Source organism: Eucyclogobius newberryi, unplaced genomic scaffold, assembly GCF_026437365.1.
Source record: "Eucyclogobius newberryi isolate DKJ021-1_F unplaced genomic scaffold, fEucNew1.0.hap1 SCAF_8, whole genome shotgun sequence".
Lineage (NCBI taxonomy): Eukaryota > Metazoa > Chordata > Actinopteri > Gobiiformes > Gobiidae > Eucyclogobius > Eucyclogobius newberryi.
Window position 1 is genome coordinate 9,679,165 of NW_027316500.1, and position 23,924 is coordinate 9,703,088.

Consider the following 23,924-nt stretch of genomic DNA (forward strand, 5'->3'; position numbering starts at 1 on the left):
TACCACGTGATCTTACATTATATTTTATACACCTTTCTAAATCTATTTGTAGGTCAAATTTTGTCCCATTTATGTGATTTATTTCCCCAGTATTGATACCAGCTCAAATAAGTATCTAGTTTCGATACTAGTTTTAGTGTTGATCATTAGTATCTAACAACATTCAATAATTTTTGTTCAATTCAATAGTTTTGCCCCAATGTTGACATGTTTGTGTTTGTACAAGAGCTTTCAGTCCTGGAATGATGTCATATTGTCCTTGTTTTGTCCAAGTTTAGTTTGACTTGGGTTATTTTGTTTTTCGTGATTGATCTAGTCGTGTTCGAGTTCAGATCTACTTTACTCAGTTCTGGACACTGCTTAAATTTAGATATATATCGAGTGTAAGAAAAAATGTATCACAAGCTTTTCATCATCTAATGTTTTCATACATAAATAAGGCTTTTTATGGGTAAAAAATACAAAGAAATCACATATTTGACCCATATAAAACAAAACACTTGATAGAGCCAGGTTTAAATGTCTTGCTTGATTGTGCTGACATATTAGATACAAAAATGATATATTTATAGAGGATTTCGAAGCTCTTAAATAGTATTTGAGTAAACTAAAAATTTGCAATAAAAAAATAAACCTTTGTCAGTTAAAACGTAAATAAACCATGCTTTGAATAACAGTAAAATGCATGAGTTTCCCCTAAAGTCAGGCTATTTGCTGTTGTACACTCGTCTACACATACGCAGGTTGGTTGATCTTTTGACTGCGGATTGCCATAATGACTAAACCATAACCCGGCAGATAATTATTCATGAATTCTATGTAAGTACAAGTGTATGGGATGTGTTTATTTAAAGTATAATGAGTGAGAGGCAGCATGTAATTGCGGCGAGTCCCATAGGTGCTGTTAGGCCCGGCTCGGCTCAGAGTGGGCAAAGCTGAGCAATAACACCACTGCATTATTATACCAAAGGTCGTTAGCGTGCGCCCTGATAATGAAGGAACTAATTTAATTTCAAACTCTAAAAAAAGTTAACAAGCTTTTGATTAATCTGGTAAAGTAGTTAAAAGGAAGCGGGGTTGTATGGGAGGCACGGGGACTTTTTGGGGAACACTCTTGAACAGCAGAAAAGACTGTAGGGTTATGAATTATAGAAAATGTAATAGGCCCGTGCAATTTATCACATTTGATCGAGATTCATTTGTTTCTAATCGTTAGTGATCTGCTTGGGTCCCTTTAGTCGACGGGTTTACATGAAATCCTCTGTGAGTAGAAGTGACTGAGACTTTTTTTTTTGTCCATTTTTTGTGTTAGTAGAAATTATACCATATTTTCCGGGCTATAAGTCTCACCGTTTTGGCCGGGGTGCGACTTAAACTTATATTTATACTTGTATACTTGTACTCCGGAGCGACTTATATGTGATATTATTCGTTATTTTCACACTTGCAACCACATTTCATACTCCAGTGCAACTTATATATGTTTTTTTCTTCTCTATTATGCATTTTTGGGCTGGTGCGACTTACACTCCAGTGCGACTTATACTCCAGAAAATACGATAAAATGTCTGATTGAAAGACATTTTTATTTGCTTTTAAAGATAAACGATGAATATGGAATTAAACATTGTGATGGATCATTTCATTATGAAGGGGAAATATGTTATCATTAAAGCTTCTTGCAAAAGGACACAACAAAAGCAGGCACTGGTTTGAGCTTGGATGGAACCACCAACCGCCTCGTTACTGGGCAACCCCCTTAGCACGCCCAGGTCTCCCCCATGTTTGGGACACAAGACTAAAATGTCAAACTCGATTTCCATATTAAGACTCGATATTAGATATAAAAATAGTTTTTAAATGTGTTAAACAATAGAATATAATTGTCAACTCAAAATAATGGATTCTTTAACCATGTGTTCTCCAATAAAGATCAAGACTGTTGCTACTGGACAACACTGGATTTATTTTCTTTTTTCAGTTCTACGTTCGATAGTTTTAGTATTGAATTCTGACAACCTTGATATGCAGATGAAATAACAAACCTAAAATATTTAATCATGTTTTACTTTTTCATGGTTACAATCATTGGCATCACTTAACCAGAGCTTTGGAAGAAACAGAGCGTTTTAGAACATTCATTATTTAGAAGAAACAAGTGAAGTATGCACCTGCAGTTTTTCTGAGGTCAAGGCAACTTTTCACTTCAAAGAACCGCTCCAGCAGAACGATACACAACTTTCAAAATAAGTACAAGTGGGAACAGTACAAGAGTTATTACAAATGTTATTCAAAATGTTGCGACTGAAGTGGGCTCTTGACAGATTGACAATACGAGACACACGAGTGGGAGCGCTTTGTCACCGGCGTAAACACACGAAAACAAGGGTAAAAAACAAACATTGGGTTACATAATGTCTGGAAATAGGTCATAAAAATAACAATTCAACCGATTATAAAACGGCCACTGTAAGGTGTTAATCAAACTGTCTGATTACCATATCTAATCAAAGAGCATTAACAACTTTTCACGGGGGCCAAATGAGAACGGGAGCGAACAACCTTGAGAGGATAAAAGTACAATTAGCGGAGATTAGGAGAGAATAGAGTGAAGCCAGGACACACACCAAATCAATCTCTATTGTGGCAGCGGGGCATTGGCTTGGCACAAGCTAAGTGGAAATCATTTACTTAAAGTCATTACAGGAAGGAGAAAGCGGTCAGATGCACTGCAAAACAAAGACGCCGCCGCCACCACACCGCGTCAGACGGGCAGAGACGGTGTTAAGCATGGCACCTACCTACCTACCTACCGCAATGCATCATGGTCTGATACTGTCCTGCAGGTTGTGTGAGGTGATGGGTCTCTGCAGTTTGGTGTGCGGTTTAATGAATAATCCTCCACGATATATATAAAAGACGCTTAGACACGTGTTTGTCTCTGTGGAAAGCGCTCTAACCTTTAGCTGTCGCTCTTTTGCAGTATTTGAGTATGTTATATTGATTTTCTAAAGGTGCACGATAACTTTTGAAGACCTGACGCCTAAACCTGTCACGATAAGGATATATTGCTACAGAAAATGTTACAAAAATGATAATATTGAAACGACTTTACACAATGACCCTACAGCAGGATAATACCAAACGACCCAACTCAAAAAGTGCAGGATCGTTAAAACATGAGCTGCAATAATACATTAATTAATAGCACAATTAAAATTTTAGTAGTTAGTTAATAGTAAGTAGTGTCGATAACGTCTACAACACAAATCTCACAGTTTTACGTACACACAATCAATTTCACATATGGAAATAAGTTGGTATAATTATTATTGTGACCTGCCCATCATCTCCTCCTGGTCTCCAAGGACATTTTATTGCTTTGTCTGAATGTTCCAGAGTATAGCATTGACCTATCACCATGGAGACCAAATCTGTTGAGAGCCTGCTCACGGTGACAATGCATTCAAATGCGTATTCAAAGTGTTTGTTTTCACGACAAAACCACCTCCAATTGAATACAGACAAGCAAGACGAGTATAATGTCAAACTGTAGAACATCCCACATCTCCATGGAGACGAGCATGTGGTGAATCCCCCACCGGAGAAGTTACATAGTGAAACTTTACCTATACCAAGGCAAGGCAGGTTTATTTGTAGAGCCCAATTCGTACACAGAGTAAATAAGTGCTAAAAAACAACAACAACATAAATAATCCCTATGAAATGTACTTTAAAACCACCAGTGTAAATCAGCCTATGGCATTAAAACATTTGTGGCTCGGCTTGGTCAGAACTGCCGGAGGATTTGACATGATGTTCTTTACAATACTGCTGCAGTTAGTATCAACCAACAGTCAGTAAATTCATGTTGAAAACGAATTTCATTGAGGCAAACATCTATTTTGCAGTCAAGGTGAAGTGAACGGCTTTAGTTGTAATCTTTTGAATCTATCTGGCACGGATATTAAATATTTCAAGTAGACATGAAGGTTTGAAAAGTGATACTGAATATATTTATGAGAGGGAGATGTAGCTGTTTAACCTTGTTACACGGACAAAGCCTTTCATCAAAAACCCTCTTTCGCTTTGAAGTTTCACTTCTGGGGTCGCCACAGCAAACATGCAGTCTCCAAATGTGAGTCTCATATTCACATTTAGATTCTTTTAGGTTTGCAGAGGCTGATGTTTTGGCCTGGTTCATGGTGAATGTCAATGTAACTAAGTGTTCTATTTCTTTCTTTATTTCATTTATTTAATATGGACATAGCATTGGACGAACCAGATGCAATGTTTTAAGTGTTATAGCAGAATATGCAAATTTTCCAACACCTGTCCATACGGCTAATTTAGAGTTTCCAATTTTTACCAAGTTACAGGTCAAATATGTGGAGAGGCGATCCCACTCACAGGTTTTTCCCAATAAAATAACATCTTTCATTTAATTCCCTCCACCAGAAAAGCTACAAAATGCACCTTTAAAGTGATAAAGTGTTGTGATACTATTTAATCATTCAGGTGTTATGATTGGCTGGACTTTCAGCAACAAGATTAATATTTTGCTGTTTTTGTTGCCCCAATTCTTAAACAAAATCAGACTCAGCGATTGCTCTTTTCTATTTGTGTAGGCCATTGCTTCTTTTAGATAAGATAAAGCCAAAATAAAAGCAAATTACAGCTGTGTAACTTAAATGGGCATAAGTGATGTGTATAAAAAACGCAGGTGCAAGTTCCCCAAAAACACCAGCTCAGCAAAACTTAAGTCAAACGCACCGTCCACAGTGCAGAGACAGCAGTAACTTATGCAAATTGGTATTGATCCAACAGTCGACCACGTGTCAGGGGCCACGTTTAAGTTCATGTCAGCTAATTGATCCCTTTGTGTCCTGCACCGCCACAATGACAGTTAATTACTCTGATAAAAGACAGTCAAAGCGCGCTATTACATGGGCTCACCTCTGGGGCATTGTCCTCCACGCAAAACAAAAACACCTCCAGTTTCTGCAACAAAAGAAGAAGCAAATAAAACATCAGTTAAGTCCTGCACCTTCCTCATGAATTATTGAGAATGCAATTATGTGGCGTGTGTACTGTACGTGCGCGGCGTCTCCTCCGTAATGAGACCAGGGGATAATTATTCGGCACCAAAACTGACAAAAAAACGTGATTAACTGTCTCATCTGTGCGGCAGCGTGGAGTTAGAATCCAAAACATTCTTCATAAGGAATAACAGGTGGAAGGACCAATTGTTTATGGCTGAGGGCTGTTTTTGAATCGACTTCTAATTGGAATTTGGTAATTGTTTTAAATGAAAACAGTCAAACCTGTCAAAGAGTTGCCACAGGAGCAATTCCGAAAAGAAAACAACAGTTTGTTTTTGTGGCTTTTATTGGGTCAATTGTAACGCGTTGACATGAGTAAAACAGTACACATGACAGACGTTCATGGTTTCCTAATTCATTGTTTTGGTGGAATAGTATAGTTAATATTCATGTTAGTTTACCTCCGTCAAAAGAAGTTCTGGATGTCTAACCAGTCAATTTATGTCTACACTGCATAGGCAAGGCAAGTTTATTTGTAGAGCACATTTCATACACAATTCAGTGTATTCAAGTGCTTCACACAGCAGGAAAAATGCATTCAAATCACAAAGAATAGCCACATTTCCCTATGAGGACACAAAAGTATAACCTCGGCAACATAAGCTTTGTAGAGTAGAGTTACACAAAATAATACAGCAACATTTTACAGCTGGGGAAATTGTGTAAGTTATTTTGCAACACATACAACATAATAAACGGATAAAACAAGATGCAGCTGGTGTTTTAAAGTTGACGTTTTGTTGGTGAATCTACGAGATGTGACTGTGGGTGGCGACCTTGTAGTGACATCACCACCTCCTTACGGCTCAATCCACAAAGGCCCTCCAACAGGACATTAATAACAAAAAATGTTTGAAGCCACGTCCCAATTCTAATTTCAATCATGATTCATGCGATATTGAAGAGGAAACTAGAGTCATCTGCTTCTTCAGAAAGTTCCCCTTTTCCCACTTAAATCCGCCTGTCACTCACTCAGTATGGGGGAGGTTGACCTGTGCTGTCTATGTTTGAGCAGACAGTGGCATTCGCAAGACATTTTTAGAATCACGATATGGAGATTGTATCTAAATAGCATTATTGTCAGGAGGATGAGATCACAATAGCCCTAGTTCCTGTTTCCTCCACGTGCAGATAAAAAGCAGAGTCAAGACCTGAAGACTGACTGCACTAGTCCAGAGCCGTACAGAGTTGTCTCGAGTTCATTTGGTCTTTTATAATTTCTTTAAAAGGATCATTTATCAGACCTTTTTTCATACTTGACAGATTTTGAATGCTCACTCCTAATCTTCTTCAGAGTCGCTGATTGGACTCTGGAAACGTGCCCATGGGACGGGGCGGGGGGGGGCTCTCTTCCGTACCTGGGATAAGCCCTGATAAATTGTACTGCAAATGCATCTGTCATCAGCAGGAAGACAGAGCCAAAACCTGTGTAAATCAGCTGACAAGACAACAGCTCGTGACACTGCGAGTCGACACTGTCAGGTTCAACTCTGGTCCGAATAAAAGAACCTTTTAAATAAACATTTTTTTTAGTTTTGATATAATTTAAAACTGGATGGCTTTTCACCTTTTCGCTACATTGCAATAACTATAATTTAAAAAGACAAACCTCAGTGGCCAGTGAGTCTTGTGGTGCACTATAATGTGATATATAATGGGTTTGCTTTTCTGGGGCACCACAAGAAGAACCTTACTGCTACTCAAAATGACTCAAGTGCATAATTGCATTTGAGAGCATCAACATATTATCTATCGCTGCCCATATTGTAAAACATTTTCCGGCATCTTACTGATAAAAAACATTGCTTTGAGACAGAAACAACTGCACTCTTCTTTAATTAAAAGACTCTTGAGATGTGAGTCCTTGGATATTCACAAACGTGTAGAGCCACATCAAGCACATAAGAAGAATAATGAAGAGGCAGATACATTAAGTGCTCGGTGTAACAGCACATTTACATATAGTTCTTATGTTATATAGGTTACCAGTGGAACAGGACGCAAATAGACCTTCAAAAGATGGAACATTACAAGATTGTACGTGGGGAAAAAGCATTGATTTGAAAGGCAGCGAACATCACAAGAAGCAGATGGCCTCTCTGTATCTAAGCAATGATTTCACCTTTTGAGTTCTTCTTGTGTACCATAGACAATATAGTGTTCAGAAAACTCATTAAAATACTATTACTACAGTACTATAATATTATTTCAAGCAGGATTAGGATGAAAGGATGAAATCTTAAATACAACACTAACCAAGGACTACAACTGCTCGAGAGCGAGGTCTAAAGGTTAAAACTATGGATTTTTTTTAATCCAGCAGACACAAATATCTGATAATTGTCAACCTGTTGTGGCTGATAACTGATTTTTGCCAATATCCATATCAATAACTACAAATCCATGCAAAGGCAGACAAAATGAAAATAAAAAGTAACGTTGTAGTTTGGAGTTAAAATAAATAAATGCAGTTTCTTGGATGCAGTAATGGGTAATACTTTAAATGATGCCACCTCTTTATCTTTATTGCTCTATTTCTATTAGAAATTAAAACAAATGGTCTCGATAAATTGCAAAATCGACACAAATGTATGCAAACAACTCCACAATATGACTAGCTTCTAGCACATGCAGTTTTGGTTATACACTATCATCTATCAGTAGTCTACTTTGTCAAAAAACAGAGCTAAACATGAACAATCAGAATTAGAGTTAAAACTAACAAGGAGAAACATTAGGACTGAACCAGGGCTGAACCAGGGCTTGGGTCAGACCTAAAATCAGGACTAAACAGGGACATAACCCACAACTACAGTATATTAGTCAATGCACAAGGCTGGGTATTTTAGTAAGCTAAGGTTTATCTACGGCATTTTCCCTCTACATTCTTTCTTTGTGCGCTTCCGTCACAGGAGACAGATTGTGGGCGTTCTCACCTTTTGGTTGGTGGAGGATTGTTAGGAGGAGCCAGGCTTTGGGAAGAGAAGACACAAAGGGAAACAGAATATAGATTTAAGCATGCTGTTAGAGTTTCATGCAAAGGTGAGGTACAACTGGGAACAAATATAAAACAATCGACAATAAAAAAAAAAGACACATTATATATTAGAGAAAACAAACAGCAGTTGGAAAGAGGATACGTCGCTACAATAGGTAATTAAGGAGATGTTTGTGCGTTGTGTATTGAGGCAGACGCTAAACCAATGAACAATAAAAAATCTAGACACATAGAGACATCAGGGAATATGTTTTACAAGCAACAGTCCAACTAGACGCATAACATCAGTTAAATTAAAGAAAGACAATTATATTGCAATGTATGTTTTGTTTGTTACTAAAACAAGTGTTAAAATGAGTTTCAAGATTACTTTTAAAAGCTAAAGAGAAGAAGATGGAATAAATGTACTGTACATGATAGTAGTTCAATATAAATGAAGGTTAAAGATTAGATATACAGTTTTGTGGAAGTCATGTCGATAAAAATTAAGATTAAAACAGATTTTGTTCCAGAAAATGATGCTTTTTAAATCTAAAAAGGGTCATTATAAACTATGAGGCAGTTTTTGGTCAAACGGCACAAAGTTGCCATTAACAAAACATCTAGAACCCAAGATGCGTTACACTACATTAGGTTCATTAATTTCCTAATCGTAATAATAGAAACATGTTAAGACAGAACCGTTGCGTCCCTATTATGAAATCTGAGCCGTATTTGATGTGTCATTTTAGAGCAACTACAAATGAAATTGAGCTATGACAATACAAACTGTTGATAGTAACAATGAGACAAAATTCCATTCCAGCGCATTGTTTCTCCACTTGTGGCGGTGTTGGCTTTGTTCCTCAGACCGGAGCCTGGAGACTGAAGAGTGCGTGGGCGGAGGCTGAAGTGAGAGCGAGCCTTGAGGCGCGGGCCTGAGCTCTCTGTGGGACGGACCGGCGCATGGGCCCTCTGAACATTTTCACACACATTTACACACAATATGAATGAATGAACAGAGCACGCAAGACACAGGCAGTCTCGCTAAATTCGCTTCGTCGACTGTGCCGTGTCGGTACGATGGAGTCGTTTGGGGACGACAGAAGGATTTCCATGGACTGAACAGGACCAATGATGAATTAGGCCTAAAAAACTGAATCCCCATTGACACATACTGACAAAGTGTTGTAAATTCAGGGCTACGCTAAAATATAACATTGTAAAATGTACAGTTAATTGAAACTACATACAAAAATCACATCAAAAATAGCAGGAAACCAATAAAGGACTAAACAAGAACTATAAAACACGACTCAACTAGGGTCAAAGTGGTCTAAACAAAGATGAAACTTGAATTAAGTTTTAACTTCATGTGGAAAGTCATAACACAATATTTTTGCTCGTACGCACACTTTATAAATACAATTCCTGACCTGTAACTTGGCCTGATGACAAGTTTTGTCTGGCATACTGTAGACTAGATTAAACTGATCCAATCCACTTTTTAACATATTTTATAAGATGAAACGTTCCCAAAAAGCTGCTCAGAAAAAACATTTTAAAACAAACAATTGCTCCACTAGAAATACCAAGAAGAACTGAGTGCCCATTAGTAAAACAGGGACCAAATTAGGACTAAACCAGAACTAAAACAAGACTAAAACAAACAAAAATGACAGAACCAAGCCAAAATCCACCAGAATTATATTAAAGCTGCATTAACACGTGTCCTGGTTTGGTCCTTTTGGGGTTTAGTCCCTGATATAGAGTTGGTTTGGTCCTCATCTAGTACAGTTTAGGTCCAGGTTTAGTCCCAGTTTCAATGTGGTGCGAGTTTCAAAATGGAAATATTCCTAACCTGGAGTTTAACTATGTCTACTCTAATCTCTTAACCCTAAAGGCAGCGGGCTACGTCTCCCTGTGCGGCGGACTGTACAATCGAATGCGCACGACACCCAAACGCATCCTCACTGAGCGCGTTTAACTGTGTACAATGAAACAAAGACGGCAGAGGAGTCTTCCGAGCCGCCGCGCCCCGCCCTTACACCCACATTTCTCTCCTCATTTAGAAACACCTCCAAGCGAACGCACTGATAGCGCTCCACTGCTGCTACAGACTTGTGTGTTCTAACCCCAGCCGAGTGTTTTAGCAGAGAATGTCGTTTTCAGTCGAGTGGAGAAAGAGGTTAGCATCATTGGAGGTCGGATGTAAAAGAAAACTGCTCGCATTTGACCCGAGAATGTAACACCGGATATATATTACAGATGCAACAGTGGAAGAAGAAGGATGCAGAATCTCTGTCCAAGAGGAAACATTGTGGATTCAAGCGGAAGAAAACTACTATATTAAACCCATTTCAACGTAGGTGTTTTTGAATAATAATCCCCCCCCCCCCCCCCCCCCCCTTACTAGAGACCCCAGTATGTGAATCAGATTGCTAAGGCAAATTACCATCTGCTGAGCTGCACAACATTAATTAATCCTTTTTTTCAACAGATTTCCTCTTCTGTTGTCGCTGCAGCGAAAGAGAAAAGGTTTTGAAGACCACTGCCATCTGGAAGTCATTTTCTTCCATTTTTTCTGATGTACTGATCGGAGATACTAGAATTGTATAATATCCTGAACTAAATACAGCGCTCTTTAGGCTGTGGTAGGGAAAAGGAACTATTCATGCTTAATTGGATCTGCATTTTGACGTAAACGTTGAGGTGAGGTGTGATGAGAAACTGTTTTCGGTGTAAAAAGCTGCAGTGCACGCATTTGTCCACCAAAGGGCGCTGTGCTCTCTGCTGATGCACCGCACTACACTGCAGAAGTAGTATTGCCTAACGTTTAGACAATGAGCTTTTATTGTTCATTCCTGCCGCACTCTGAAGTAAAAGTAAGTAATAATAGGTGCCAGTTTCTTAAGAAGAGTATATAAGGCCTAAAAGTTTTGAGATTGCAGTTCAGCTGCTGATAGCCAATCGCAGCACGGCTCGGGGCTGTGTTCTCATCCCTCGGTAAGAAAAAACGGTTTGGCCAGGATGTATTAGCCCTGAACGGCCTCCAGTTCCCAGCTAAACTACCTCTTTGAGCGTTTTCAGCAGAGCGCAGGCTGAATGTGGATTGAATGCACTCGTAGCTCGATGTCGCGTAAAAAAGATGCTAATCTAATATCAAAACATTGCAGATTTGTGAAAACTCCCAGCCTCTTAGTCCCGCTCTCAGAGAAGAGTTATGACCTGAAACTTCTCTATCTTCGTTTACCAGTCAGCTTCGTTTCAGGTCAAACCTTGTAGTGAAATTTGTTGTCCAAACTATCTCATGTACTTTAAGCAATACGCAATGTGCACCATTATTATACAAATTTGATTCAAAAACTGTACTTTTACTTCTGGAAAAATGCACACTTACTTACCAATGCTTTCACTTGATTACAATGTCTCCCTCTACAGCGCCTCATATTTCCACAGTAATCACTTATGCATCTTCCAGTCGACTTTTATAAGCACAACTTATTCAAAATACATTAAGCTGAGTAGATTTGAGGTCAGATAGAAACGCCTGTTCTCATTTGACCTTTTAAATGCATGAGCGAACATAACAAGCTCCCGTCCATGTAGCAGCTTAGCACAGTGCAACCTCAGTGGAGCATCTTTCCTTGTTCTGGATGTAGGTTACACACATTAACCGCCGTGCGGAGCGGAGGCATGTCGGGCCGTCGGATCAATAATGCAGAGTTTTCTTGTTAGCGATACCTTGATTAAACCAGAAGTCAAACATGTCCTCTACACCAGAGCACAGAAGATCAAAATCAGGTCTAAAAGTATATGGTATATTTTAGTCCTGCTGTTCTAGTTCTGTTCAAGGCCTTGTACTTGATTTTGAACTGTAGGAATGAACTTTCTTTAAGGATTTAGTGAAAAGGTAAAAGTGTTTCACAGATGTAGTGAGTTATTAGGCAGATAGCGCGCTGACGTCTAGGGACGGTTGAACATGGGAAAGATTCAATCTAAAGGTGATGTGCTCGTCTCGGAGACGCCTGTCACATTGGCAATGTCAAATAAATATAGGAAAGAGTGTCTGGAGTGTCTGCTAGTGTGGTCCAATATTATTTGATCACTAAGCACGGACAAAATGTATGATTCATGTCAGAAAAATTGTTCAATTGAATGAATAGAATTGAAGGTTTTGTGATTTGTCATGTCTTTTTTTTTCTTTTTCTTTTTATGAATTTTTTTCCTGTTTTGTGAAGCACTTTGAATTGCCTTGTGTACAAATTGTTCTCTACAAATAAACTTGCCTTGCCCATTTAGGAGTCAATTGTGGTCATCTTAACATAGAAATGTGCTGATTTTGTGTGAGCCACTGAATCCAGGAGTTTTATTTTTGTTCAAAGCCAAGACTTGATCACCCCCAAAAAAGCAAGACATATACTTAAATGTGCAAGATGATAAATCGCTGAGACGTTTTAGCAAGTGAAAAAAACATTTGGTGGAGTAGAGAGCACAGATACCTGTTCTCAAATATAGTGAAGTATGTGTCAAGTACAGATATCTAAAGTACAGTGTTTTTACTTTCCACCACTGCCTTTCTTCTTAGAACCATGACAGCATGACAGAGAAACTACTGTCCGGGTTAGTCACAGGCAGTGGTTTCCACATGGTTTCATCCAACAACACCGAAGATAAAAATGTCTCTCCTTGGGAAATAAAAGTCAGGTACTGGCCCTTTGAATCATGGTTCTATAGTCCTAGTTCAGTCTGAATTTTGATGTGTTGTGTGAACTAAACTGGACCTAAGGTAGAACTACATTCACAGAACAGTCTTAACTTGATACAGTTCTAGACAACGCTGCGGTTACCTTGGTGAACTCTGAGTTTTGCAGGTTGGCTTCGGGACACCAGCGCCCCCCTAAGGCGGTAAGCATAGCGCAGTCCTCCTCCTCTTCCTCGTCCTCTTTGGTGCCGGGCGAGTTTGGAGTTGAAAGGTCGGAAGGGAGGGGGTTTTCGGGTCCACTGATGCTCGTCGTTCGAAGCTGAAGGCCGCGTAAAAACAGGAGACACGCCTCGAGGTCGGCCTCCCAAATCCTCTCCAGACCAGGACAGCCATCACTGCAACAGCACAACACAGTAAACACAGTAGGTTAGAGTCCAGTTGAAGTTTTCCACGCTGCCTGGTGGTCGAGTGGTCTTAAGTGGTCTGAGCAGCAGGACATATGCCAGGCTCTGTGCCGCCGAAACTTTTTGCTGATTGTCCTCCCTGCTCTCACTCCCATTTCACTCAACACTTTCTTATTTAATAAAAGCCATTGGCAAAAAAAAACTTCAAACCAAAGAAACAACATTGACAAACTTCTCCTCAAGGTAATGATATCACATGAAGGCATAACATGACCTATACTACACTTCTGACATAGGATAAGATAAGATAAACCTTTATTTGTCCCACAGTGGGGAAAATTCCAGTGTTGTAACACACAGTACAGAAGTAAAAGAACAGATAACTTATAGAAAACGTAAAAAAAAAAAAACACTTGTAATAGAAAAGCTCTTATAAAAAGTAAAAACAAAAACATTGTAACAAAAGTAACACCACCAATATTGACATCTTATTTGTTTTACATTTATGACACACACGTTTTCTTTTTGCTTATAAAAAGAAGCGTCATCACGTGTAAAGATTAAAGCAACATTTGGAGTGACAATGCCAGAAAACAAAGGCCGCAAGGGCAACAAAATAAGAATAATTTGATTGTTTGAAAGAAAAACACGAATACATAAAAGAATGTGATCATAATTATGATCACAAAATAAAGGAGGAAATCTCACTATTTTCCTCTTGGCATCGGTTTCTATGGCGCTAATGAAATATGTCCCTCCCCAAAAAAATTATAATTAAGCAAAGATCTAATAATTGGATTTTTTACTTGATTACATTTTCTCACTGTTGGAATGAACCCAAATCTTGTTCCAGCACTAATTTAGGATTCTGTGTGAAATTAGCCAATGAAACCATATTCTGCCACACAAGATCTGCAAGGTCAGTTAATTAGTGAGTAGTTCTAGTCAATATTTTTTATGTCGCACATATATTGTCCAACATTTGTTCTGTTTTTTTCCCATCTGGCATCTTCAGTGACAATAAGAAAAAAAATCTAAAGAAACAGCTTTTATATAGTCTTTTCCCTTACCAGAAGAGCATTTCCCCCTGAACTAGAAGATCCCTGGTTCAAGTTCATTGTTCCATATTCTGAAAAACACACTTTTTATTCCTTGGACCGTCCTTTTCTGAACATCCATTTCATCATTAGTCATATCCATTTTGGCAGAGATCCAAGCAGAAAATGGGCGTAAGTGCAAAGCGTATCCCGCGGCCAAACCGACTGTGTTTCCATGGCGACGGCAAACTGGGAAAACACGGGGCAAAGGTCAAGAGCTACTGTCTGAGACTTGGCTACAGACTAGACTGTACACTAGTCACAAAATGCACTCCTCTTTCAGCCGAACAAAGCAATAACACGTGTTTAATAAAGCCGCCGAGTGTGAAGCAGCTGCACAGCCGTCACTTTTCCAATTTCACCAAATAACTTGCGCACACACCCCCCTCAAAACTGGGACTAAATTGGGACTGAACCTGGACAAGCACCGGATCAAACCAAGTCTTCATCAGGACTAAAAATGAGCTCAAACCAGGAGTATGAACGCAGCCATGGTTTATTTTGAGTCTCAATACTGCAGTTGAATTGAAGGTAAATAACAGTGGACATAAGCATTAGGCTACAGCCACATTTGGACTAAAATCTAATCCATTGTACCTGAATTATACTTTTTCTTTATTTGGACAATCTCTGCAATAAAACAAAATGTGTTTAGTAATTCTAAGTTCATGGTGCTGTGAGACGTGGCTGAACAATACACAACTTCCAGTTCATCGTTAGCTTTTCCAGCCTTTATTTCACTTCTCTGCACCTCTACGCTGGCTCACAACAGACTGATCTGTGTCTCAGTCGGAATTGAGTTCTTCACATGAATCAATCTGGGAAGGCTCTTTCCAAAAGCCGTTGGGATGGTAAAAAAAATACTTCACGCTGATTGGTTGAAGTGTCACAACAGCGAAAGAAGCAGAACAATCTAAATTGTATTAAATCCAGTGTGCAGGAAACCACAGTCCTCTTTCTCATCCTCACATGTACAAAGTGTGCACGATCTTGAAAAACGCTGCCATGTTTGTTTTGGATTGGTTGTTTTGACTTCCGCCCAAACCACAGTGCTGCTCTGTGATTGGTTCCAGTCCCTAAAGGCCATGGGATTGGCCCGTTTACCAGTGGTGCGGACTGCAAAACAGATCAGCGGGAGCCTAACATGATTTTGTGAATTCACAATAATCGTGCTGGTAAGGTTACCGCTACGCTGCGTTTTAATGTCTCTTTATGTAACACATTGTGTAGATAGAGCTAGATGCAATTTGCACAGTAATTATAATATTTTGGGTTTTGATGCAAGTGTCGTGCAACAATAAACAGGAAGCAGCTGATGCTAACACGCGCTAGCTTGTCAGCAAACAAAACAAATAAAGTTATCATCACTGGAAATACAGCGGTTTATCACAATATCAAGTAAGGATTTTGTGAGTAATTACGGTATTATTATTTTTTCTTGGCCAATCATCTCACACTAAAGCATTCCGGGGCCCCTCTGGAAACTTGAACCTCTCACGCCACGGCCCCATTCGGACCCCTCAAATTGCGCTGTACGGATAACTTAATAATAATTTGGAAACACCACTGGACCGCCCCGTACCGCTCCTACAGAAACGTGGTGAAAACTGTTTGAGTTTATATTTATTATTCTCATTTAAACCTACAGGAAGACAATATTACAAAAAAGTTGCAATATTGTGTGAGACCCGTCGTTGTTGTTCCAAAACAGAGAGGACATCTAGAGTATCCGCTGATCTAAATGCTTGATGTTGCAATAAAAAGAAGATGCACACGCCATTCAAATATAGTAATGTGAGCCATTTGTTTTGTGAAAGATGTGTTATTAGTGTTACAGAGAGGACACAGAGATCCTGTTCTGTGTTTCAGTGAGGTCAGGGACGAGTTCAAATGGAGGACAGGACGATCATTTTGTTTACGTCCTCATTGAGTTACAATAAAACAGGATTATCTGGCGTCTCATTGCAACCTTGGGCAAACATTGTGTCGTAATTTGCAATAATAGGCATTAAGCACGTGTTGCACTGTTTTTAATTAAGAATAGCAATGGTAAAGAGAGGTATAGAGAGACAAAATATAAAAAATAACTGAAATACAAACAATATTATATTGAATTTGATGATTGTAATATCAGTTAGCCTATCATTTAGAATAAAAGCTATTTCAAAACGAAGCATCGTTCAAACACTATTTCTGCACTTTTGTGGGTAATTTTACTGTCTTTTCACATTTGCCTTTTACTTTTACTTCAATTAAGACATTTATAGGCACATTTTAGCTCATTTCTGATCAAATATATTATAATTATCAAGACACTCCAAAATAAAAACATAAAATTATTATTGTATTCAATATTGATCACCGTCTAGGTATGTTTTGGATTAAAACATGGTTAAATGTTAAGTAGATTAAACATGTATTAAATGTAATAAAACACGGCATTGGTTTTAATTGGTTTTAGATATGGCTGGTTAAAAATGGACAGTTGCAGAGACGATACAGGAGTGAATGAAAATACAGCTCATTTAAGTCGGCTCTTAATCCCACAAACTCATATTCAAACCAATGACCTTTACAATATTCATGTTTTTCTCCTCTACCTCCAGCAGTGACCTTTAAAGCACAAATTATTTTCTACTCCTGCGCAATCCAGGGAAATATTACCAACCAATTTCATTGATTCTCTCATCAGCATGTACTGCATTGCATCTTTTTAAAGCTACAGATGGCACCAGTAAGTTGGCGTGGGAAATATTGACATTAAATATGATCTCAGTATTTTTCCTTTATTATCTCAATGATGATAAACCAACTATATTATAGCAGTCCACCAGAAATGTGCTTAAAGGTGCCTGTAAATGTCGTTGTCGAGGTATATTTTTCCAATTAGACGCAATATTCCATTATTTAATCTTTGTCCTTTGTGCAGTATGGGTGAACGATTTAGCACTTTCTGTGTTAAGCAGTAGGATTCATTTCCATTTCCTGTATTGACATTTGAGAAAAGACGGATATTTGAACTCTTAAACATTACAAGGAAAACATACATTTCAGAAAGAGTTGGTAGAGGTCTAAAGTAAAGGGTTAGCAGGTCTTTTTGCAAGATATTTTTGTTTTGTAAGAAATTATGTTACTTATATATAACTGAAGTGGTTGCAATGTGATGACTGCAAACATCCGACCAGAGATTTCCAATTGATTGCTGTATCTTCCGGCCCTAATGTGAATTTTATCGAATTTTAATCAAGATCGAGATTCGTTAATGAGCAGCTTGTGCCAATCCACTGTCAGTAAAAGTAATGATTTGGAGCAGAGTTCAGACTTGGAAAGAATAAATGTAACTACTGTATGTTTTGAAATTAATATTGAACACCATCCTAATTAGTTTTCAATATTAAGGTAAAAAATGTTCACCCAAATCTTCAATTAGAATATTATCACATGTTCAATATATCTCCTGCATAGAACGGTAATGTTAGCAGTTCCAATTAAATAAAGCTTTTATGACAAGTACTTTTGCATCGGAGCGGCTTCAAATTCTAGGTGTTTCCCGGTGGACACTTTCTGTCACTAACACTAATTCACACATGTAATGAGAAAACACAATCGCTCTGAGCTCAAAGCGCAAATGTGCTCGTCAGTTTATGTATGGCATATTGTCACCGCGGGCGTCCCTGCTGCGTACTTCCATTGAAAAATTGCTCACTAAAACGTAAACAAAGCCAAGCCATATTGTTTAATATCACCGCTGTCTTTTCTATTGCCAATGATGAGTCCAGTGGAAAATGGAAAGCCACTTGTTCTCGCCCCATCTCCTGAGTGAAAAGGCCATACGCCGCCGATGTGCGCTCTCTGCTGCTCGCTAACCTCAGTTTGGAACACAGACAATGCACAAAATTGCCATTCCCAGTCCCCCGTGCCCTTGCCAATTTTGGTGCTCAACTCCGCTGCTTTTCATTTTTTCCCTTTTTCTCCTTCAAATTGCGCACCCAGTGAGCCGTAGCTTTTGATGTTTTTCTTTTTTATTCTTCTTTCTTTTTTTTCTTTTTTTTTAAGTCACAACATAAATCATTCACCGTAGGGATTTTACGGTTTACAATGTTGCTCAAAAATGTCCAAAGCGTACTCATCCATCACAAAAGCATCCCTTCATGACAGACATAATTCATTAGAAATGAGTAAGCAGTGGAGTTGGGCGACTCCGGGGATTTGTACTACAAGCCTCAGACTGGACAAAGATATCCAATTGCAATTGCTTTCTGACAAAAGCACTGCAATGCAATTCGATTTAGAGTCAGTACACAATTTAAAACACGTCCAGGAGCCATAAAGTTCGAGAAAAGACTGAAATATTAACTCCAAAACGAATACAGGAATTCCATGTATTTAGGAGCTAAAATCTTAGAGGAGATTAAAAGGGCAGTAGATGTAAAAGAGTTATTTTGATTTGGTTGCGATTAACATTGCAGATTTAAGAACAGAAAAGAAAAATTGAAAAAAAAATGCACGGGGTTGGGTACCAGGGGTGGGTACCTGGTACTGTTACCAGGGGTACTGGAACCTTCTTTCAAACATTTCAAATTTGACAAATGAGTCACAAAAATGTTTTATATATAATATATATATATATATATATATATATATATATATATATATATATATATATATATATATAATATAGTATATTTGGTCCGTAACAGTTGTGGATCACTCCAGAGTGATTTCAGTCAATGCCAGGAATAATTTAGTCTAGTTGGACCAGTCTTTACTGAAGTAGGCTAAATTAAAAACATGTTTTCACTTTCGCTCGCCAAAGCAAACCATCTGTCACCAGTGAGCTGACATTTGCATAGAAAGTTACATATTCAAGGTCATTAAAGGTTAATTGAAATTTAGAATTTCTGATACTTGCCTCCTTGAAGATATTATTGCTTTGCCTAGAATGTTCCACTGTCTGGCATTACATTTATCCATAGACAAGTGAGTGATGCCACCAGGCATCACTCATCAAGTTACAGGTTAGATCTGTGGAGAGGCTGAAGAATGCATGTTTTTCAAGCTATTTTTGAGCAATGAAAACACTGGTAAGACGGACAAGTTTAATGCCATACCATGGAACATTTCAGGTAAAGCAATAACATCTCCACGGAGGCAGACAAGCGGGGATCCTTCAATTAATCGACTATATGGTTTGTCGCGCTGGCAAAGCAATCCACAAGCTCAAGAAATGAATGAAAAGTATATATATTTAGACAGAAAATACTTGAAGACAGCACATTTGTGAAAGAAAAATCAAAGAATAGCAGAATAAACTCATGTAGCTAACTCACTCTGTGCCTTCCACTTTGTACTCTGGACCAAATAAATCCATATAATAGCAATAAAATAATCAACCAATGACCATTTGACCACAAACGCAACTCAAGGCCTGCACAGCCCTACTGGACACCGAGTCAGTTGGCAGTCTTTGAATCACCTGCTCCTTTCGCAGTTCAGTAATAAAACCCACAGACCGACAGGCACACTCCTGCTCTGGCCCCCCGCCTCCTCGGCCACCCCGCCGCCTCCTCCTCCTCTCACCAGGAGCCGTGACTGACAGCGCTGCTCTTTCTGCTCAGGGCCAGGATCCACACGCGCACAAATGATTATCCGCAGGAAGAGGAGAGCGGCTCGACCTCCCAGAAGTTAATACAAGCGTTCGAAATTTCAGCCTTTTCGCTCGACTCCAGCCCGGTCCTCGCTGCACTAACGGGTTCAAACGACACACATCTGGTTTGATGGCACGACTGTGGAACCGTTAAAGGTTGTAGAACACTCAAAGGCGAAGGCAGTCTCTCTATGCCATTTGAATGTTTAGTTTTTAATACGTGAGCCCATTATCGTTAAAAAGTATCGATACGCAAACTAAATAGTAAACGTACACGAACAGGACAAAATTGCAATAATAGGCATTAAGCTCGTGTTGCACTGTTTTTAATTAAGAATAGCAAAGGCAAAGAGAGGTATAAATATGAAAGATAACTGAAATATAAACAATATTACCGTATATTGAATTTAATTATTGTAATATCAGTTTGCCTATCATTTGGAATAAAAACCATTTCAAAACGAAGCATCTTTCAAACACTATTGCTGCACTTTTGTGGGTAATTTGACTGTCTTTTCACATTTGCCTTTTACTTTTACTTCAATTTAGACATTTATAGGCACATTTCAGATCATCAGGATTATCATCAAAAAGTATCGCTACGCAAACTAAATAGTAAACGTACACGAACAGGACAAAATTGGACCTTTCCTGAATTGTTTTAGAATAATGTCGATCTCAAAAATGATTGGCCATGTTGCAATAAAGGCCTTTTATTACATGTCTGCCATCAAAGACATACTTTAAGTTACCTCAAGAACCTTAAAAATACCTCGTTTGTCCAAGGATTACCCATCGTAGAAAACATAGGTAGGTATAGTCATCTGGACAATGTTTTAAATATACTACTTTAAGCTGCCAAATTTAAACAAACGAGATTCTGGAAATAGGCAAATAAACCGATGCTTTATTCTTTGTTGTATGTCCACAGTCTTAAACAGGATTCACACGTCTGGACAGAACCGGAGAGGAAATGGGCTTGTTTCACCTACGTCTCATCTGACACCCGCTGGGAGAGAAGGTGCTAATGACATGGTACAATGCAACGAGGCGCCTGCAGCCGAGGTGTGACGGAGGAGATTAACTGGACTGTCTGTGGAGTGGGTGGATCTCTGTCTGCACGGGGACATTTCACAGTGAATAGAAGACACACGTACGCTCTCCTTTACATGCTAAATTTAAATATTTACATCTGCTTGAAGACGCTAGTGCGCTCAAAAAGAAAGAGCTATTGGTAAGTGGACACGTGTGGTTATTGAGGTCAAAGTCAGACGTAAGAAATAAAAATTATTGTGTTTTTGGAACTATTTTAGATGCAAAAATATGTCAATTTATTTCAACCTATTCCAAATTATTAACAGTTTATGTCACATTAAAATGGCGCTCTGTTAGAAAATGTGAACGAAAGGAAACAAATGATTTCACATTTTTTTGGTCATTGTTCTAATAATTAATTAATTATTAATTATAGAATAATTGTACAATTGATTTATTCCCACAACAATCGTAACTCTAGTATTTTATTTCAGTGTTCAGCAGTGACACATGGATCTACGTGACATCTTTCTTGGTTAAGCTTGGCTAATTATTTCTTCAAATTTGCGTTCCAATTTTCGAAATGACGACTGCTGCTAAGTGCATGAAAGATTGCACAGTCTTGCAAATAGACATGGCTTATGACATGTTCCCCTGGAAATTATGAACGATTATTATTTTATTTTTTGTTCTCAACAAGAAAATGCTGGGGTTTGTCAGTTTTTGGTTGAAAAGAAATACTATTAAATGTGAACGCTAAGTAACGGGATCCTTTTTCAGCAGCAAGAGAGGACAAACAAAAAAAAGCAACAAAATACATCAAATTAAATTCAAGCACATGGAGTCAAATCCGTCCATTTTCAAATTCTGAATGTGACTTTTTCTTAATTATATATACGGTATATTTTTTAATGAATGTCAATTACATTTCCAAAGTTGTGACTGAGTAATTTGCCATTTAGCTTTACATTGCGTGAGTTTGTGATGGTGTAATTCTTCCTTTTGAGTTTGGTGCCAACACAATTTCAACCTGTTGCCAAGACAAAAGAGAATTTTCCAGCTGTAATCTATTCAACACATATTTTGATTATTTCTATGGCAACACAACACAACATGCAATTCCAAATATAATAATGTACGATTGTGTTAAAATATGTAAAGGGATTTGTCACTGACACTTGCACCGTGAATAATGCATTTGCCAACTGTGCCGCCGCAAATATCCATGATATTTGGTTCTGGTGACATGTAAGAGCATCTGTGCATCTCGAGCATCCTGTTCTCATCTTTAGCAAGAAGGAGATAATTGTTTGTGGGGGTTTTTTTCCCCATCACCAACGGTCTCCATGGCACCAAATCTCTCTTGCGCTCTTTTGCCCTCCCTTCCTTTTTCTCCCTTCCCCCACTCCAACCTGTCGTCAACCCTGCGGTCCATCAAAACAGCCCTGCACTGTACATTAGAGTACCGTAATTTCCACACTATAAGGCGCACCAGATTATAAAGCGCGCTGTCAATGGTCTATTTTTGATAATTTTTCATAAATAAGGTGCACCGACTAAACGGCGCATTAAGCCAAACAAAACGTGTACCACACAAAATCGCTTCAAGGTCAGTAAGCACAACTAGAATTAATCCATTTATAAGGCGCACTGGATTATAAGGCACACTGTTGATTTTTGAGAAAATTAAAGGCTTTTAAGTGCGCCTTATAGTGCGGAAATTACGGTAGACTTATCCCACTGACAATGCATCAAACGTATATTTAAGACGACTCTATGGGGGGTATATATACTCTAAATGTAACTGTAAATTTGTGTACATAGTAAGCTTGTGTTTATGTTTATCCTATAGTAGATTTAAATATTTTTTCTTTAATGCATGCCCTTTTTGATTTAACATATGTTGCTTTATTACTGTTCATTGATTTATGTTGCACCGAATCACCAAAGCAACTTCCAATGTTTGTGAATTTTGTTCATTCGCAAAGCAATAAACCTTTTCTGTTTCTGATTCTATGTGTCCAAGCTCGCTGTGACTCAAACCCGGCCAAATCTGTGTCACTGAGCCAAATGGGAGCACGTGCAGAAGCTAAAGGTGGATGTGTGATTTACTGCCGGTTATGGAGGAAATCAATGATATACCTGACCTGATGCGAGGGAGGAAAATGAGCTTACAATGTCTGATTACTGCAATAACAGCTAAGAAGGTGTCCTATAATGTGATCGAGTGGGAGAGTGTTTAGAGATGTCCGAGCCAGTGTCGCAATAAATTACATTCAAACGGCATATGAGCGACATTAAACGGGAGATATTGACAGAGGGTAGGCGGCGGGAAATGTTAGGTTTTATATTGAAAGTACAGAGGGGGGGAAAGCAATTTCAAACCCATCTGTTTTTGTTATTTTTAAGATAAGATAAGATAAGATATTCCTTTATTGTCCCACATGGGGAAATTTCATTGATGCAACGCAGGAAGATACAGAGGTAGATACAGAAGAAAAGAACAGAACACTTATAGGAAGTTTGAAAAACACTCTCAGTAGAAGATCTCTTATAAACAAAAACTCCCATAGACAAAACCTCCCATTACCCAACAAGGAATGGAGGGGAAAAATAATAAAGATAAAAATAAATAAATACATAAATAAATACCATTGCATGTGATCACGACAGTAATTGCACATGAATATGTGTCATGACGGCACATGGATTTCACAGTAATTGCACATGAATTCCAACAGCAATTGCACATATGACAGAATTGCACATCAGTATTAGGTTAGGTCAGTATTGCGAGTGTTCAGGACTAACAGTGTTTGTTATAAAGTCTGACAGCAGCAGGAAGGAAAGACCTGTGAAACCTTTCCTTCACACATCGAGGGTGGATCAGTCTCTCACTGAAGCTGCTCTCCAGAGCGGACAGAGTGTCCTGCAGAGGATGAGACTCATGGTCCAGC

At 38.5% G+C, this 23,924-nt stretch overlaps 1 protein-coding gene across 2 annotated transcripts in view; it reads right to left on the reverse strand.

The window, feature by feature from the left end:
• Positions 1–23,924, reverse strand: part of disc1 (DISC1 scaffold protein) — a 96,900-nt gene that overhangs the window by 11,914 nt on the left and 61,062 nt on the right. Inside the window, exons 11-12 of one of the 2 annotated variants that reach the window (XM_072436989.1) lie at positions 12,930–13,179; positions 4,957–5,001 (exon numbers count right to left, since the gene is read on the reverse strand). In XM_072436989.1, coding sequence (XP_072293090.1) covers positions 4,957–5,001; positions 12,930–13,179 — 295 coding nt within the window. Of the gene's footprint in view, positions 1–4,956; positions 5,002–8,033; positions 8,075–12,929; positions 13,180–23,924 lie in introns of those variants that run through there. The other variant, XM_072436990.1, reaches the window with a different exon arrangement.